Source organism: Caretta caretta, chromosome 1 (assembly GCF_965140235.1).
Source record: "Caretta caretta isolate rCarCar2 chromosome 1, rCarCar1.hap1, whole genome shotgun sequence".
Classification (NCBI taxonomy): Eukaryota; Metazoa; Chordata; order Testudines; family Cheloniidae; genus Caretta; species Caretta caretta.
In genome coordinates, this window is record NC_134206.1 from 206,712,470 (window position 1) to 206,731,820 (window position 19,351).

The 19,351-nt window shown below is 45.8% G+C and overlaps 1 protein-coding gene across 6 annotated transcripts in view; it reads right to left on the bottom strand.

Moving 5' to 3' along the window:
• GSK3B (glycogen synthase kinase 3 beta) overlaps positions 1–19,351 on the bottom strand; it is a 270,397-nt gene that overhangs the window by 166,848 nt on the left and 84,198 nt on the right. For all 6 annotated transcript variants that reach the window (XM_048818908.2, XM_048818892.2, XM_048818885.2 and 3 more), the window contains exon 2: positions 17,791–17,984. In XM_048818908.2, the coding sequence (XP_048674865.1) occupies positions 17,791–17,984 (194 nt within the window). The remainder of the gene's footprint in view (positions 1–17,790; positions 17,985–19,351) is intronic.

Sequence of the window (19,351 nt, forward strand, 5' to 3'; positions counted from 1 at the left end):
ATGGCTGTGCAGAATTAGAGCACAGCCAAGAAGAACTAAGGAGGACTTTCTGCATGATGTTATGATACACTCCACCACCAAGAAACAGGAATTGAAGGAGAGGCGGGACAGCGAGAAGAGGGACTGAAAGGAGAACGCAGCACGCCAGAATGAAGCCACAGAGCAGCTCTTAAAGGTTATGGAGTGCCAAGCAGACACGCTCCAGGCGATACTAGGTCTTCAAACAGAGCAGCTCCACACATGCTCTCCCCTGCAGCTGCTGTTGCAAAACTCTTTCCCATGTGCCCCCCAGACATCGCCAACACACTCTTATCAATCTCCTGGCTCCAGTCTATACCCGTGGCATTCCACTCCTCCCCCGTCACAATCCAGCACTGTGGACTCCCACTACTCACTGCACTCAACCCCCGTCCCACTGCAGTTTAGTCCTGCTGAAGTACAGTACCCGCTGCACAGTACTCCAAAGGCGAAGGATGGATATGATCCCTGGACATACACAAATCTTTAGCCAGCCTGGGACTCCTCCTCCACCTGGGATCTTCCTTCCCCATCCCTGCTGATGTTTTTTTTTTTTCGTTTGACTCTCTCCTCCGGTTGTTGTCTTTTAATAAAAGAATTGCATTGATTTGAAAGCAATCTTTATTCTATTAATTGAAAGCAAAAAGAGCCCTGCAAAACATACAATTATGTTAAACCCCCTTTTTGCATCATGTGCACCAACCACCTCCTAGAACTACAAGTACTGCAATCCCGAGCACAGCAACAAATATTAGCACTGAACTGATTAGCGACAGATCGGTAGCAGTCTGCACTTTGAAAGCTGGCTACTCCAATCACCACACAATTCTCCAACGACAGGGCAGCTCTCATTCTTGTGTCCTTGCGCTGCAGGGCTGGGGCGAGCTCATCACACAGTCCCATGAAATGGCTTTCCTCATGCGAAAGTTCTGCAGCCACTGCTCGTCATCCCAGACGTGCATGACAATGTGATCCCACCAGTCAGTGCTTGTTTCCCGAGCCCAAAAGCAGCATTCCACTGTAGTTAGCACCTCCATGAATGCCAAAAGCAATCTCATGTCGTAGCTACTATGCATGGCAAGATCAATGTTGCACTCCTCTGGCCTTTGTAGTTCAAGGAATAACTCCACTGCCACTCATGATGTGTTGGTCACAGCGAGCAGCATACTGGTCAACAGTTCGGGATCTATTCCTGCAGCCTGAAGAGGCAGGGCGCACAGTACACAAACCGTAGAAAGGTGGCGCCAAATGTGGAGGGAAGCACACAGATTTCTGGGATGCAAAGCAATGCATCATGGATAGGACCCAGGATGCCCTGCGACTCCCTCTACCTTCCCACAAGTCTTAGTGGCAGAAGAGAAAGAGGTGCTCTTTGGGATAGCTGACCAGAATGCACTGCTCCGAATTCTGCTGCAAGTTCTGCAAGCGTGAATACGCTATTGCGGATGCTGACAGTGTGAACATACAACAGTAGTTTCCCTTCAGCGCTCTGAGGGGCACTGTAACTTTGCCAGCGTAGACATGCCCTAAGACCACAGATATTTAAGCACAACAGAGTTCCAAGCTAACTGTTGTTGAGAAGCAAAACCTCGACAAACTACCACCATGGATTGACGTTTTAAGACACACAAATTGGAATGAGACACCTCTTAGGGTCACATCTAGCTCTTTCCCTGTCAAGCCAGGAGCAAGATTGTTCCATTTTGTACATTTACTAGTCCACTGTCCAGTTTAAAACCTGCCAAAAGTGGAAGTACAAACGGACCTGTTAGAATACTTCTATCTCCATGTCAAGCTACTGATCTGAGCACAGGCCATTATATCAAACTAATTTTTAGAAAAAAAGAACAGGCGTACTTGTGGCACCTTAGAGACTAACAAATTTATTAGAGCATAAGCTTTCATGGGCTACAGCCCACTTCATCGGATGCACAGAATGGAACATATAGTAAGAAGACAGATAATAAAAAAAATATATATATATATACACACACACACACACACACACACAAGGTGGAAGTTGCCATAGAAACTGCAAGAGGCTAATTAATTAATTTTTAGAGGGAGTGATGGAGTTTGGAAACTGTTTACTGCTCTTTGGCAATAAAAGGAACGCACCCTTTCGAAAAGTTGTTCCAGCCACCATGGTCTTTCCTCCACACAGGGAACATCTGCTACCAACATGCAAACTTTTGGGGGTTCATATATGTATTTGTTCTGCAACTTTTTGTTCCACTGCAGCCTCCAACTCAGCCAGGAGTGGCTAAAGCAATTGTCCAAGGCAAGACTGCCTAATCTGCCCTTCAGAAGAGTATTCCTTTTCAAAGAAAGCGTTGACGAACGTCCAACAATCAGCCCTCCAAGATTCCACATGTCCCATCTCACACACACCTATCAAATACAGCAGTTCTCAGTATAGTATGCACAGATTTGGAGACTAGCACATATTACCCAGAAAAAAGATGACAGGTTCAATTTATAGACTCATAGACTTTAAGTCAGAAGGAACCATTATGATCATCTAGTCTGACCTCCTGCACAACGCAGGCCACAGGCTCACCCACCCACTCCTGTAACAAACCCTTAACCCAGAGGTGGGCAAACTACGGCCCACGGGACCGTCCTGCCCAGCCCCTGAGCTCCCAGATGGGGAGGCTAGCCTCCAGCCCCTCCTCCGCTTTCCCCCCTCCCCTGCAGCCTCAGCGCGATGCAACACCAGCACTCTGGCCCACCGCTCCTGCTGGACAGCAGGGCGGCAGCATGGGTGGCTATGGCCAGGCGGCGGGGCTTTGCTGCTCTGAGCAGCATGATAAGGGAGGAGTTGGATAAGGGTCCCGGGGAGCAGTCAGGGGACAGGGAGCAGGTTCGGGGGGCAGGAGCAGTCAGAGGACACGGAACAGGGGGTTTGGATAGGTGTGGGAGTCCGGGGGGGGTCCTCTCTGGGGGTGGGGGTGTGGATAGGGATCGGGGCAGTCAGAGGACAGGGAGAAGTGGGTGTTGGATAGGGGGTGGGGTCCTGAGGGGTGGTTAGGGATTGGGGTCCCGGGAAGAGGTGGTCAGGGGACAAGTAGCGTTGGATGGGTCGGGGGTTCTGTGGGGGGCCGGGAAGTGGGAGGGGGCGGATAGGGGGCAGGGGCCAGGCTCTTTGGGGAGGCACAGCCTTCCCTACCCAGCCCTCCATACAGTTTCGGAACCCCAATGTGGCCCTCAGGCCAAAAAGTTTGCCCACCCCTGCCCTAACCTATGTCTGAGCTATTAAAGTCCCCAAATCGTGGTTTAAAAGCTTTGAACTGCAGAGAATTTGGGGGGAGGGATAGCTCAGTGGTTTGAGCATTGGCCTGCTAAACCCAGGCTTGTGAGTTCAATCCTTGAGGGGGCCATTGAGGGATCTGGGGCAAAAATTGGGGATTGGTCCTGCTTTGAGCAGGGGGTTGGACTAGATGACCTCCTGAGGTCCCTTCCAACCCGAATATTCTATGATTCTATGAGAATCCTCCAGCAAGTGACCTGTGCCCCACGCTGCAGAGGAAGGCGAAAAACCTTCAGGGCCCCTGCCAATCTGCCGTGAAGGAAAATTCCTCCCCAGTCCCAAATATGGCATTCAGCTAAACCCTGAGCATTTGGGCAAGACTCACCAGCCAGACACCCAGGAAAGAATTCTCTGTAGTAACTCAGATCCCACTCCATCTAACGTCCCATCGCAGGCCATTGGGCATATCTACTGTTAATAGTTGAAGACCAATCAAATGCGAAAATTAGGCTATCCTATTATATCATCCCTTCCATAAGCTTATCAAGCTTATTCTTGAAGCCAGATAGGTCTTTTGCTCCCACTGCTTCCCTTGGTAGGCTGTTCCAGAGCTTCACTCCTCGGATGGTTAGAAACCTTTGTCCAATTTCAAGTCTAAACTTCCGGATGGCCAGTTTATATCCATTTATTCTTCTGTCCACATTGGTACTGAGATTAAATAATTCTTCTCCCTCTGTGGTATTTATCTCTCTGATATATTTATAGAGAGCAATCATATCTCCTCTCAGCCTTCTTTTGGTTAGGCTAAACAAGCCAAGCTCTTTGAGTCCCCTTTCATAAAATAGGCTTTCCATTCCTCGGATCATCCTAGTAGCCCTTCTCTGTACCTGTTCCAGTTTGAATTCATCCTTCTTAAACATGGGAGTCCAAAACTGCACACAGTATTCCAGATAAGGTCTCACCAATGCCTTCTATAATGGTACTATCACCTCCTTATCTTTACTGGAAATACTTCGCCTGATGGATCCCAAGACGGTATTAGCGTTTTTCATGACCTTATCACACTGGTGGCTCATAGTCATCCTGTGATCAACCAATACTCCAAGGTCTTTCTCCTCCTCTGTTACTTCCAAGTGATGCGTCCCCCGTTTATAACAAAAATTCTTGTTATTAATCCCTAAATGCATGACCTTACACTTCTCACTATTAAATTTCATCTTATTACTATTACTCCAGTTTACAAAGTCATCCAGATCTTCCTGTATGATATCCCGGTCCTTCTCTGTATTGGCAATACCTCCCAGCTTTGTGTTATCTGCAAACTTTATTAGCACATTCCCGCTTTTTGTGCCAAGTTCAGTAATAAAAAGATTAAATAAGATTGGTCCCAAAACTGATCCCTGAGGAACTCCACTAGTAACCTCCTTCCAGCCTGACAGTTCGCCTTTCAGTGTGACCCGTTATAGTCTCCCCTTTAATCAGTTCCTTATCCACCTTTCAATTTGCATATTGATCCCCATCTTTTCCTATTTAACTAAGAATTCCCCATGTGGAACCGTATCAAATGCCCTACTGAAATCGAGGTAAATTAGATCCACTGCGTTTCCTTTACCTAAAAAAAACTGTTACCTTCTCAAAGAAGGAGATCAGGTTGATTTGACATGATCTACCTTTTGTAAAACCACGTTGTATTTTGTCCCAATTACCACTGACCTCAATGTCCTTAACTTCAAAATTTTTTCCAAGACTTTGAATACTACAGATGTCAAACTAACAGACCTGTAGTTACCTGGATCACCTTTTTTCCCCCTTTCTTAAAAACAGGAACTATGTTAGCAATTCTCCAGTCATACGGTACAAACCTTGAGTTTATAGATTCATTAAAAAATTTTGCTAATGGGCTTGCAATTTCATGTGCCAGTTCCTTTAATATTCTCGGATGAAGATTATCTGGGCCCCCCAACTTAGTCCCATTAAGCTGTTCGAGTTTGGCTTCTACCTCAGATGGGGTAATATCTACCTCCATATCCTCATTCCTATTTGTCATGCTACCATTAACCCTAAGCTCCTCATTCGCCTCATTAAAGACTGAGGCAAAGTATTTGTTTAGATATTGGGCCATGCCTAGATTATCCTTAACTTCCACTCCATCCTCAGTGTTTAGCCATCCCACCTCTTCTTTCCTTTTTTTCCTTCTTATTTATATGGCTATAGAACCTTTTACTATTGGTTTTAATTCCCTTTGCAAGGTCCAACTCTACATGGCTTTTGGCCTTTCTCACTTTATCCCTATATGTTCTGACCTCAACAAGGTAGCTTTCCTTGCTAATCCCTCCCATCTTCCACCCCTTGTAGGCTTTCTGCCTTGTCTTAATCACCTCTCTGAGATGCCTGCCCATCCAGCTTGGTCTACAACTCCTACCTATGAATTTTTTCCCCTTTCTTGGGATGCAGGCTTCTGATAGTTTCTGCAACTTTGACTTGAAGTAATTCCAGGCCTCCTCCGCCTTTAGATCCACAAATTCTTTAGTCCAATCCACTTCCCTAACTAATTTCCTTAATTTTTTAAAATTAGCCCTTTTGAAATCAAAAACCCTAGTCACAGATCTATTTTTGTTTATCCTTCCATTTAGTCTGAAGTGAATTAGCTCATGATCGCTCAAACCAAGGTTGTCCCCTACAACCATTTCTTCTATGAGGTCCTCACTACTCACCGAAACCAAATCTAAAATGGTATCACCTCTTGTCGGTTCAGCAACTACTTGGTGAAGGAATCCATCAGCTATTGAATCCAGGAGAATCTGAGCCCTATTATTATTACTAGCACTTGTCCTCCAGTCTATATCTGGGAAGTTAAAGTCTCCCATGATCACACAATTCCCATTAGTATTTACTTCATTAGACACATTAAAGAGGTCTCTATCCATATCCAAATTGGATCCTGGCAGTCTATAGCACAACCAAAGCGCTATCCCAGGGGAGGCTCTAGTACAGGGGTCAGCAACCTTTCGGAAGTGGTGTGCCGAGGCTTCATTTATTCACTTAAATTTAAGGTTTCGCGTGCCAGTAATACATTTTAACGTTTTTTAGAAGGTCTCTCTCTATAAGTCTATATATTATATAAACTAAACTATTGTTGTATGTAAACAAGATTTTTAAAGTGTTTAAGAAGCTTCATTTAAAATTAAATTAAAATGCTGATCTTATGCCGCCGGCCCGCTCAGCCCGCTGCCAGCCTGGGGTTCTGTTCACCTAGGCCGGCAGCAGGCTGAACGGGGCCTGCGGCCGGGACCCCAGCTGGCAAGGGGCCAGCAGCCAGAACCCCAGACTGGCAGCCGGCTGAGTGGGGCCAGCAGTCGGGACCCCAGACCAGCAGTGGGCTGAGCAGCTCAGCCTGCTGCCACTCAACCCACTGCCAGTCTGGGGTTCTGTCCGCCGGCTCCTGCCAGCCAGGGTCCCAGCTGCCGGCCCCGCTCAGCCCGCTGCCAGTCTGGGATCCCGGCCCTGCCCACATAGAGTGGGTACCTACCTTCTCCCTGGTTCTAGGTCATTCTCTTCCTCTCTCTCAGCACGGAGCTGAGGGTGGGAGTGCACTGAGCACGGGGCTGGGGGGGAAAGAGCAGGCTGGGGGTTGGGGTGTAGGGTCTGGCCAGGAGCTAGAATGAAGGAGGGGAATCAGGGTTGGGGCAGGAGGTTTGAGTGTGGAGTGCTTACCTGGGAAGCTCCCATTTGGTGTAAGGGGTGCAGGTGGGAATGAGGGGGGGGGCGTGTAGGAGCTCCTGTTTGGTGCTCAGGGTGGGAGTGGGCATGTGGGGGGTGCAAGAGTCAGGACATGGGGTGTGGGGGGGCTGGGGATGTGTGAGGAGGGTGCAGGAGTCAGGGCAGAGGGCTGAGGCATGTGTGGGGGGTGCTGGAGTAAGGGCTGGGTGTGTGTGAGAGGGGTGCAGGGGTCAGGGCAGGAGGCTGGGAATGTGTGAGGGGGGGTTCAGGGGTCAGGGCAGGGGGCTGGTGTGTGTGTGAGGGGAGGTGCAGGGGTCAGAGCAGAGGGCTGGGGGTGTGGGCTAGGGTCCTGGGGTTGCTCCCAGCCCCCCTGCCCAGAGCGGCTCACGACAGGGGGCTGGAGGGGATATGCCCTGATTCCACCTCCCTTCCCCATGGCCCCGTCCCCACCTCTTCTCAGCCTCCCCCCTGGAGCAGCCCTGCTGCAGCTCCACTTCTCCCCCTCCCCCGCAAGGGCCATCAGCTGATCGGCAGCAGGGAGGGAGAGGAGGAGGGGCAGGAACCCAGCACACTGGGGGAAGAGGAGGGAGCTTGCCTGCCCTGCAGCAGGAGCCGGCAGGAGCAAGCTCCTTCACCCTGCCCCCTCGGAAACTCTGCATTATGTCTTTCATCTGCCGGCAGGAAGAACCGTCTACATCCCAAGCAACAAGACTAGTAGAAAAAAATGGAGAGACAGAACTATGAAGTCATCTGGTTCACTCCGTCATATCAGGCTGACTTCTCTGCAACAGGGAATGCAGTTCCTAGAAACACAGCAGATTTTAAAAATGCATAAATTCCATCTGTCGTCCATGTTAAACAGCTGAGAACGATGGACAAATTCATCCACATAGAATGAGAAAGGTCTGCAAGTGCTTGAAACCTGTTCTTTAACTGCAGAAATAAGGCTTTCTGTATTTCAAGGGACTTTAGCTTGTCAATATCATAGCATCTATGTCCCCTGTTTGGTGGACCCACACGTCTCAGTTTTAGCTTGACGGAGGCTGTCACAAGGTGGTGGTCGCTACCAACATCTGCCCCCCTTCTCACTTTCACATCTGTCAGTGAGCGTCGCCATTTGCCATTGATCATGATATGATCAATCTGGTTTTTATCTCTGCCATTTGGAGAACATCATGTCAGCTTGTGAATTTCACAAATAGGGTTCCGCTGATGACTAGGTCATTCATATTACAGAAATCAACAAGCTTTTCTCCGTTTTCATTCATGGTGCCACACCCATGTCTTTCCATTGCTCTGTCGTTGTTTGTGTTGTCCTTACCGACCTTGGCATTCAGGTCTCCCATGACGATAGTTAGAAGAGTACCACGCCACGACCTAACTCTGCTTGTAGTGTAAGGTAGAATTTGTCCTTTTCTTCTTCATCACTGTCATTTGTCAGAGCATAGCACTGAATCAGGGTGATATTATGTTTCCCCTTCAGTCTGGCTCTCATAAGAGAGAGACAATCTTCTCATCCCTTAAAGACCTGGACTTCGCAGATGATGTCACTCTCCTATCACATACTGTGACAGGGTCAGGCCAGATGGCTACAGGACAGTGAGGGTAAGGTAACAGGGAAGGTTCCAGAATAATCAGGAACTTTATGGAAACAATTAAGGCAGACAGGCTGATTAGAACACCTGCAGCCAATCAAGAAACTGCTAGAATCAATTAAGGCAGGCTAATCAGGGCACCTGGGTTTAAAAAGGAGCTCACTTCCGTTTGTGGTGTGCGTGTGAGGAGCTGGGAGCAAGAGGCACTAGGAGCTGAGAGTGAGAACGCATACTGTTGGAGGACTGAGTACAAGCATTATCAGACACCAGGAGGAAGGTCCTGTGGTGAGGATAAAGAAAGCGTTGGGAGGAGGCCATGGGGAAGTAGACAGCTGCATTCCACAGGGCCCTGGGCTGGAACCCGGAGTAGAGAGCAGGCCCGGGTTTCCCCCAAACCTCCCAACTCCTGATCAGACACAGGAGGAGTTGACCTGGACTGTGGGTTCATGAAAACGGCCAAACTGAGGGCTGCTGTGAATCTTCGAGGCGAGCAAATCCTCCAATAAGCACAAGACCCAACAAGGTAGAGGAGGACCATTGTCACAATACCCAACACCATATAAAAGAAAAAACAACTCAATTCAATGCATTCTGCCAGCAAATTGGACTGAAAATCAAGGGCAATAAGACAGATATCATGACTTTAATATTGCTTCACCAACACCAGTACAGGTAGAGGATTATATTCTTACCAATGTAGAAACATTTGCATAGTTGGGCAGCACTTATCAGCCAGGATGGTGGAACAAGCCAGGACATCCAGAACAACACCAATAAAGCCAGGAACACCTTCAAGAGCTTAAATACAGTCCGGAAATCATCTAAATACAACACCAAAACTAAACTCAAGATTTATCAGAGTTGCGTACTTTCAACTTATAGTGCAGAATGCTGGGAAATGAGGAAGTATGACATGTCCAAACTATCTTCATTCCATACAACTTGCCTCAGAAAAATCCTCCGTATTTTTTGGCCCAGAACAATCTCAAACCAAGATTTATTGACACAGTGCAGCCAAGAGGATCTGAGCACCATCATTGCCAGGAGGCACTGGAGATGGATTGGTCATGTGCTTCGGATGGAAACTGATTCCATCACCAGAGAAGCAATAAGATGGACACCTGAAGGCAAGTGAAAACGAGGCCGCCCGAAAACAACCTAGTGAAGAGCTGTGGAAGCTGAGCTGAAAAACCTGGGGCACAGCTGGGGAACCATTGAAAGACCTGCCAGGAAACAGACAGGAGTGGAGGAGCTTCATCACTGCCCTAAACGCCACAGGCGTAATAGGAACATGAGGAGGAGGAGGAGAAGAATGAGAAAGAAGCCAGGGATGACACTGGGAGGAATTCCAGAAAAACCTATTTAAAAGACTCAGTCCACAACAGGGACTAAGAGCCACCATCCTTCTGGAAGTGAAAGGTATCAGAAAGTCTAATTAGACAGAGGAGACCATTCTCTAAGTGTGCAGATAGTGGCAGCCATAAATCACAAAAGGGAAGAAAACCTTTTAATGCAGTGAGCTGCTAACACAATAGAAAGAGAAATTGGGGAAATTTTTCAAAGCTGCCTAAATGACTTAGGAGCCTAAGTGGATGGAATTTAAGTTTGTAAGTGCCTACAACCAGGTCTACTCTCAAAAGTTAAGTTAACCCAACTATGTCGCTCAGGGGTGTGAAAATCCACAACTCAAGCGATGTAGTTAGACCGACCTAACCCCCGGTGTAGAAGAGTTTAGGTCAACAGAAGAATTCAAAACTGAATGTGTAGCACCCCCATTCCATGGTGAGAATTCTTCAGCTGACCTAGCTACTGCCTCTCAGGGTGGTGGATTAACTACAGCTACAAGAGAACCCCGCCTATCACTGTAGTGAGTGTCTACACTGAAGCATTACAGCAGTGCAGTTGCAGCTGTGCTGCTGGAGCTTTTCAAGTGAGAACAAGCCCTAAGTCTCATTTGCAAGAGTGATTTAGGTGCTTTTGAAAATTTTACCCAACATCACATATATCATTCTTCACAATTTGCAATCATCAAAGTAGCTGTAATGAAATTAACACAAACAATGGATGCTGACCGTTGTGAAGAGGTCCTTTTATATTTAGCAGTTTGATATGTACCAGGCAGGATTTGGAGAGGAGCAGGCTTTTTTTTTTGAGAAACATTTGAGACAGCTTACAAAAGTGCACCCACCCCCGAGAAAGGCAGACAAGCTGAATGATCAAAATGCTTATCTTACTTTCTGGTTGCTTTATTATGCTATAACATTCAGCTATTCAAAAAGACATTTTACAAATGCAAAGAGGCATACGCATAGAGACAGCAACTACTTCCCATTTCATGGGAACAGCAAGATAGCAAATTGTTTAGTGCATGCACTGCTCAATGATTATACCAGCTGTATTTTCATAAGCTCATTCTTATGGCTGAGGAAACTTCAAATTAACATTAATATTTTACAGCAGTTGTAAAACCACACACAAAACCCAATAAAGTATGCTGGGATACTTTGGCTGTCAGTTCCTGAAACTGAATCTTCCAAGGTGAAAGCTGCAATTTAATCCTGGGGGAATTCTGTACCACTGCATGTGTGCAGAATTCATGTCCCCTGCAGATTTCTTTGCTTTCCCACGGAAAAAAACAGGGAAGCAAAGAGAAGACGCAAGAGCAGTCACACACCACTCCCTAACAGCGCAGATACAATGTTTCAGGCACCCAAGCAGCCGGCAGAGAGGTAAATCACCACGGGGCTGGGGACACCCCAGCCAGCGGCTCCTACCCTGAGCCCAGATCAGCTGCTAGTCCCAGCTGGGCTGGAGGCAGGAAAGGACAGAGCTTCCTCTTCCCCTGCAAAGAGTAGCTGGGGCTGTGTCAGACCCACCCCAGCTACCTTCCCCAGCTGCAGGAAGCTCAGGCATCCTCCTCTGCTTCCTGCCCCCATCACTCCTCAGCTGCGGTGAGGGGACGGGGGAGGACGACACACTGTATGGGGAGGTGCTCCCCCATCCTCCCAACCCCTGTTCATCCAGACTTTCCATACCCAGACACCCCTGCCACACCTCACCCCGTACACCCAGAACATCCCTAGCACTCCATATCCGAACCCCACCCCACTGAACCTCAACCAGTGCATCTAGAACCCCCTTGCACCCAGACCCCCTGCCTCCAGACCCCAGACCACCCCACACTGAGCTCCCTGCACTCAAACCCCCATCCTATCAAGCCCCACCCCCCACACCAAGCTGAGCCCCCACATCCAGACAACCATGCCACTGACCCGCCACTAGCTGCATCCAGATCCCCAGCCCATCAAGCCCCACTCCTCCAGCACCCAGACTCGCCCGCTGAGACCCCACACCCAGACCCCTCCACTGAGCACCAACCACCTTCACCTGGAAGCCCCTGCAGAGTCCCACTTCCCCTGCACCTGGAATCCCCACAATGAGCCTCTGTGCATCCAGATCCCCCCACACCTAGACCTCCCGCACTGAGCTGCCTGCACCCAGATTTGCTCACACAGAACCCTCTCACCCCACACCTGGATCCCCCCACACTGAGCCCCTTCACACTTGGATCCTGCCTGGTTGATCCTGCCTGCCCCACGCCTGGTGCAGAGGGGCAAGGCTCTAGGATGTTTCTGAGGCAGGCCCAGCCCTTGTGTCAGGGTCTGGTGCAGCCTCTCCGCTGAGTCCGTCCTCCAGGGGTGAGGGTGGGTGGCTGCAGAGTGATCTCCCACCTTTGTGCAGCCAAGCTGGAGCCTCTTCATTTATTTATTGACAAATAAAACTTGCAGAATTTTAAAATATTGTGCACAGAATTTCTAATTTTTTGGTGCAGAATGCCCTCAGGAGTAAAGGGTCCTCAACTATGGAACATGCACACACTGGTGGGCAGCCAGAGCTAGAGTTTTGCACTCTGACACCATAAAAAAATTCACTTATTTAATTCAGGTTTTTTAATTACCATTGCCATCAGGCACGGGGCTAAATTCTCATTCTGAGTCACTTACTGGTGATTCATTTGTTGATTCGAAACTGAATGTGTAGCATCCACATTCCATGATAATAGGTACCTTATAACTAAAATATATATATATATATATACACACACACACACACACCCCAAGGTATCTAAGTTTTCCCCCATTTGAGCGCCACATCTGCAGCTTCCCAGAGGCTTGACACCAAATCTAACTTACCTGAATACAAAATAGAACACAGCCACATTCACTGTTAAGATGGAGATGGCCTGCAGACTACAGATTCCAATATAGGCAGTCCTTGGACTTACGACACAATTGGTTCCTGAAAATTGCGTCGTAAGTTGAACCATCGTAACTCAGAACCGCAATCCACTCCATTATGGGACCAAGCATCGTAAAGTTGAAACCAATGGTCATAAGTCGAATCAGGGTGTCAATTCAGAAATGTCGTAAGTAGCATTCATCAGAAGTCGAATGTTGTAAAGTCAAGGATTGCCTGTATGCACCTTGACATGAATGGTTACAGTCACTACTGGTAGTCAATTGGGAGATTATGCTAGAAGCTGATATATTCATATCTGGAAAAGTTCTTAAAAATATACGTAGGAATATGAATAGTCTTCCTCTGGAATGTCCATTATTTGTACCAATGTATCAATTAACATTTTACTGCATTTCTCAAAGAAACAGAGAGAAACATGACTGATACATGGTCTGTGAACATAAATCCTCAGAACAGTAATCACAAGCTAATAAAAATATAGTTTCACTTAAAATTTAGACTAGCAAAATGAAAATCACATATATTAGGCTGCACCAGTTAAGAAGCTACATGTAAAACAGGTATGGATGAAAATACATGTAAAAATTAAGACAAGCTGACAAATGTATTGTAAACTTTCTGAATTTGTTTCCTACAGACTACTATTCCTATGTGCCAACGGCATTCAACCAGCCTAGTCACCAAAGTACTGACGGAACCAGCAACATGGGAATGATTCTGCTAAATGTGGGGTGCTCACACTTTGCTCAACTAAGAACTGCATGGGTAACCCTTAATTTACATGAACTGAAGTGACTGCGGTCACCCTTATCTTTAACGTGGAGACGAGGCCCACAGAGACATCGGATCCTCGCATGTTGTGCTCTGACTTGATCACAAGAGCCAGGAACACTGCACAACAGAATTTAAATCTCCTTGATCAGTACATTCATATTAAAAAGGTGAAGGAAATTAGAGACTGCATTACAGAATTCAGTGGAATTATTCATTTGGAAAGTTGTCCTTTGTACACCCGGTGATAAACAACATCACTGCATTAGTTCATTATTTCTCTACATGACCAGCTAACACTGGGTGTTCAATTCCGCAATAAAGAAAAATCTTTAAAATGTAGAAGTAGTCAATATATGCTTCCCTGACAATTTTAACCAGGGAGCTTTCTATAGGACATCTCAGTTGCCAAGTTAAACTACTCATGTGCCAGTGTTGTCAATATAAGGCCTTTCTCATGCTTAAACAATGTAGTGCTGCTGCTTCAGTTACAGGATGCATGGAGACCCAAAATGGATGGAAGGTTTAAAAAAAGGGTTTTCCATACTTCCTAGAACAAATCGGACAGATCGGCTTAAGAACCACCATGTGCTGGCCTGGCAATTCCAACTACAGCTACTAACTGCCAGGTTAAACTTAACACGAAAGGTAGCATTTCTCAACTTCCTGTTCTCCACAGACCCACACATGGAAATGAACACAAAACTTGCCAATCTTCTCAATATGTTTTTCCCCCTACATATACCCTTCCTTCCACACTTGAGAATATGACACTGGAAACTCCCTTCCGAATAGCGCCCCCAGCATCAGTACTGTTGTTTCTCATTGGAAATATCTCATATTTTTGGAATGAAATGGATCTTAGACCTAATAAGCTGCATATCTTAAGTCTAATGGCTTCTTTTTTAAAAAATAAAATAAAATACATATAAACACACACACACACATATATAAAGGAGGACGCAATAAAGGATTTATCAAATTACAGGTATCTACAGGTTGAACCTGACAGGCTAGGCGTACTACCCACAGAAGGCAAACAGCTGAAGCTACCTGAGTCCTGTCTACACTAGTACTTCCTGAGTTACCACCACCAGCAGAGCCATACCAGTAATAGTGAAATCGTGGCAGATTTCCAAGGAAATCTAGCATACAAAAGACTTGAGCTTGAGCCCTTCTTCCTAAGTCAGCAATGCTGGGGATGCAACAGCCCAAACAACAGAGGAAAGGAGAGTCTCCAACGCTCCTTTTATGCCTTCCAGCTGACTCAGAAGCATGGCTGACAGGTTTTAAAGGACACTGAACCTAACCATTGGCCTTAGCCACATTCTTTGGTCAGAAGGATGATCAAGTTCAATTCCAGAATCAGATATGGAATTTACAGACAGTGATATACATGTGCATGTGTACAAGCACATTTTCCCCCCAAAATAAAAGCCATGCCACCTCAAGAGCAGCAGTGGTGCTTGATGCCCTTGCTTCTTGGGTGGCCAGTGTGATTTAGCCTTCAGTTTCATATATTAAACTACACTCTGAATGTGTCTATCCAACAGGGCTAGCAAAATTGCACACCTTGTTCAGCTGACAGTATGCTTGGTGCTGTACAAGATAAAGGAAAGACTTGGGTCCCATCCCAGGGAACTTACTATTACCGCTACCTAGTCAGGATATATTAGGCCTTTGCAAACTGGACATATATACTGCTGATACACATCTTGCCTAATCAATTACCTAGGAGCCAATAAAGAGGAGGATAATAATATTATGTTCACTTCAAGTGAGCAATCCTGCTGAAATCAGGAGCCTTTCCTGAATGAATAGGGAAAACACAGGTAATACAGATGTTAATTTCAAAGCTACAATTTATTTTCTCTTAATTGCTTAAAGGAAGTTGAAAAGTTCGAAGCTATAACCTAGGAACATTGCTGCGCTGCATCACTGTTACTGAAGGAGTAACAACCGCCTATGTTTAAGTGCATCACACAACCACCCATGCTGATTTATAAAGAAAAGATGAGATCACTTAACTCTTACCACTGCTAATGTCTTAAGGGTTTGACCTCCCAGAAACTAGCACTCTGGGCCAAATTCTGACTTTTAAGCACGGTGAAACTCCAGTAAAGTCCATGGGAATGCACAAGCTGTAACGAAGTAAAGAATTTAGTCCTATGTACTACCTTGCATCTTACAATTATGACATTAGCAGTGGTAATAGTTTACTAGCCTCCCTTGAAAACGCACAAAGAGGATTGTAATACCTCTCTCTCAAAACAGACTAGCTCCACCATTTACCTAATCCCCATCCATAGAATTCTCTCCTCATTGCCCTCACAATACACGGGCATGCCTTCCCAGGCCAGCCATTACCACATATGTAAAAGGTTCAGGAATGGCACTCTGGTAGACAGAAGAACAATGCAAAAAGTTACATGTCTGGTTTCTCACTCAGAAGTGTTAAAATAAAATGCTTTAAATGAGTGCAAGATTCCTTATAAAGATATATCCTTCTACCTCCTTTTCTGTGTGCTTGCCTGTCTCTACCTACTCAGTGCCATTCAGGTTTGCTGATGCCATTACTGACGATAACCGTGTTGCAAGGCCTGAGGAAGAGCATGCATGTGAGCTCTGGTAAAGCAGTCCATGAGAGTGATGTCATCATGCTAGGACAGGAAGCCAGAAGTACAACCACCAACAATGAAAATGACTATACACAAAGTGCTGCCAAATGCACAAAGTAAGCAAACTGGAAAAAAACAAGACAGACTGGGTTGGGGGGAATCAATCTGAGGTGTTACTACTTTTTACAAATAGGTGTCCAACTTTAAGGTGAAAATTTGATTTTCAAATTGACCATCTCTCTTTAACTTGCACCTTTTGCTTACATTTGGTCTTGTAATCCTGTCCCTATATACCAGGGATCGGCAACATTTGGCATGCGACCCGCCAGGGTAAGCCCCCTGGCGGGCCGGGCCAGTTTGTTTACCTGCCGCGTCCGCAGATTCGGCCAATCGCAGCTCCCACTGGCCGCGGTTCGCTGCTCCAAGCCAAAGGGGGCTGCGGGAAGCAGCGGCCAGCACATCCCTCGGCCCGCGCCGCTTTCGCAGCCCCCTTTGGCCTGGAGCGGCGAACCACAGCCAGTGGGACGCGGATGCGGCAGGTAAACAAACTGGCCCGGCCCGCCAGGGGGCTTACCAATGCCAAAGGTCGCTGATCCCTGCTATATACCATCTCTAGATACTCCTAATGTCCAGCAACACTGGCCTCAAGATGCTGTACCTGGGCTCTGAGGGCCACGAGCTGCTTGCACTAGGTGCAGACATATACCACTTGACCACAAAGAAAGTACTCTGTGCAATTAAGACCACCTGAAAAGAGCTCTGTAGCTTGAAAGCTTGTCTCTTTCACCAACAGAAGTTGGTCAAATAAAAAATATTACCTCACTCACCTTATCCCTCTGATATTGTGGGACCAACACAGCTGCAATACTTGGAACAATACACTGAGTGGCACCTCTCCTGATTAATCCACTGCTCACCTTCACCCTCCATAGTTAGGGTGCATTTAAAGGGAGTAGAGATAGATTAACTTTGTGTGTTTTCTTATTATTAATATTGAGGTTTAGATAGAATAAGTAATTAAATATAGATGTCTAATTTCCCTTGGCGCCTAACTCCCACTGAGTCCTAATTCCCATGTGCTCATTCTGTCTACTTCCTTCTCACTTGGTGTGGGGCATCTCTCACTGCTTGAGAAGGGCCTTCCACACAGCCTAACTCTGTAGATATAGCTATCTAGAACAAAACTCGATGGCCTTTGCCATCCCCATCCTCTCCCACTTGCTTATTTACTAATGATCAGGGCAGTCTTCTCATATCAAAAAATAATACTTTTAACAAAGAGCTTTTCCCTATTTCCCCTGGTTAATTGTTTGCTACTGGAACCCAACCTGAGACCACAAATACTTTGATACAAGAAATGTAACTAACACCTTCAAATCAGGACTTCAAACTTCTTCCTATGCACAAAGCAAAATAATTATTTATGATAGTGATTCAAGTTGCAATATTAAGTATATGTACACCAATGAAAAGCAAGTCACCAAAGAACCTGCAATCAGAAAGAGTAGAAATACAGGAATATTTTTAAAGAACAACCTAGGTTTCATATAAATCTCACCTTAAATCTTTTGTCCTGAAGAACTTTCTTAATGGCCACAAGCTCTCCTGAATCGCAGAGTTTGGCTTGATACACAACACCAAAAGATCCGTTTCCAATAACCTTGGTGTCTGTATAACTAACTTCTTGCGGTCGATCTGGACCCTGTCCAGGAGTTGCCACCACTGTAGTCACTTTGCTGCCATCTTTGTCTCCTGGAAAAGCAGAGAACTTTGAGTTAATATACGTGTGTGAGTGAGACTATCAGACAGACTATCACTGAAGATAGTTCAAAAGTGAGTAAAGTTACTAACTTAACTCATATTTAGTGAGATAGAAATTGGTACTCCGGTACATCTAACTTCTTCCATGCAATAGAGTTTGTTATTTATATTGCTGAAACAAATATCAATCCACTTCCCAATATTTTACTGTAATTACCACAACCAAACTGCCAATTTAACCAGTAGAGCAAGAATTCTTTCCTTCACACATATATGTCTAGCTACAAACAACAACTTTGGAAGTGCTTGTCACAACTCCATAGTTAAGGCTACAATCAGCAATCCATTAAGAGCCTAAAATCTTGTCTATACTGCGGAGTTCAGCTCTCAGCACCCAGACACCAGTTTAGCTGCACCAGTGTAACCCCACTACCACAGACAGACAAAAGCCACTTTAGCCACAGTTTGCACCATTGCTGCTTAACTCCGTTTGAAACCAGGTTGAGCTGCATCTATACAAACTAGAATTTATCACAACTTGACCTACCTACACTAGGCATTTGCACTGCTTCACTTACACTGGTGGCTAGCTACTAATGACCATAACAGAGATAAATTTGCACACATTTAATAGGAACAAGCTAGCCCTACACATTTTGTAGTCATTTTAGTTTAAGAAAAATAATTTTTATGGAGTTTCAGACATTTAGGATATATGTTTACAAGTGATTCATTTTTCAAATCCACAAGATGTGTTATGATTCTTTGATTCGCTTCCCTCAGAAACTGCACCATTTCTAAAACACACAAATGTACATACTCACGCATAACATGTATTAGAAAAATGTTTTTTAAATAGTAAAGTTATTTATAGTGTTCATAGTTATTGGATTACTGTCAGCAAAGCTGTGTGTAAAAGTTTACACATTGGTTTACACTCTTCAAACGTTCAGCTCTAAAATCAAATGCATAAACACATAACCGTCTCAGTTATGAGTCAGTTTCTTTAAACTCCCAGAAGACATTGAAGTGGTGAATAATCCTCTATCCCTACCCTTAGCTCCCTGTGTTCTGGAAAGCTGCTAACTCTCGAGGGTCTCTGAGCTATTTGGTTATTCCCTTCAGTTCTTGCTATCTTACAAATGCTCCTAACTCTGCAGGATACCCTAATTCCCCTTCTTTATAAGGTAGTGAGAGCTAAGAGGGAGGGACAATCTAGTAGCTCCAGGACCCAAGCAGTAAGCATGACCCTTTTAAAATGTGAGTTTGAAAAGTCCATTCACCTGTGGCAGTAACAATCTCTTCCAGGAAAGTACCACCAATTTCTGCAGAATCTAGCTTTCTTTTTTTACGGCTAC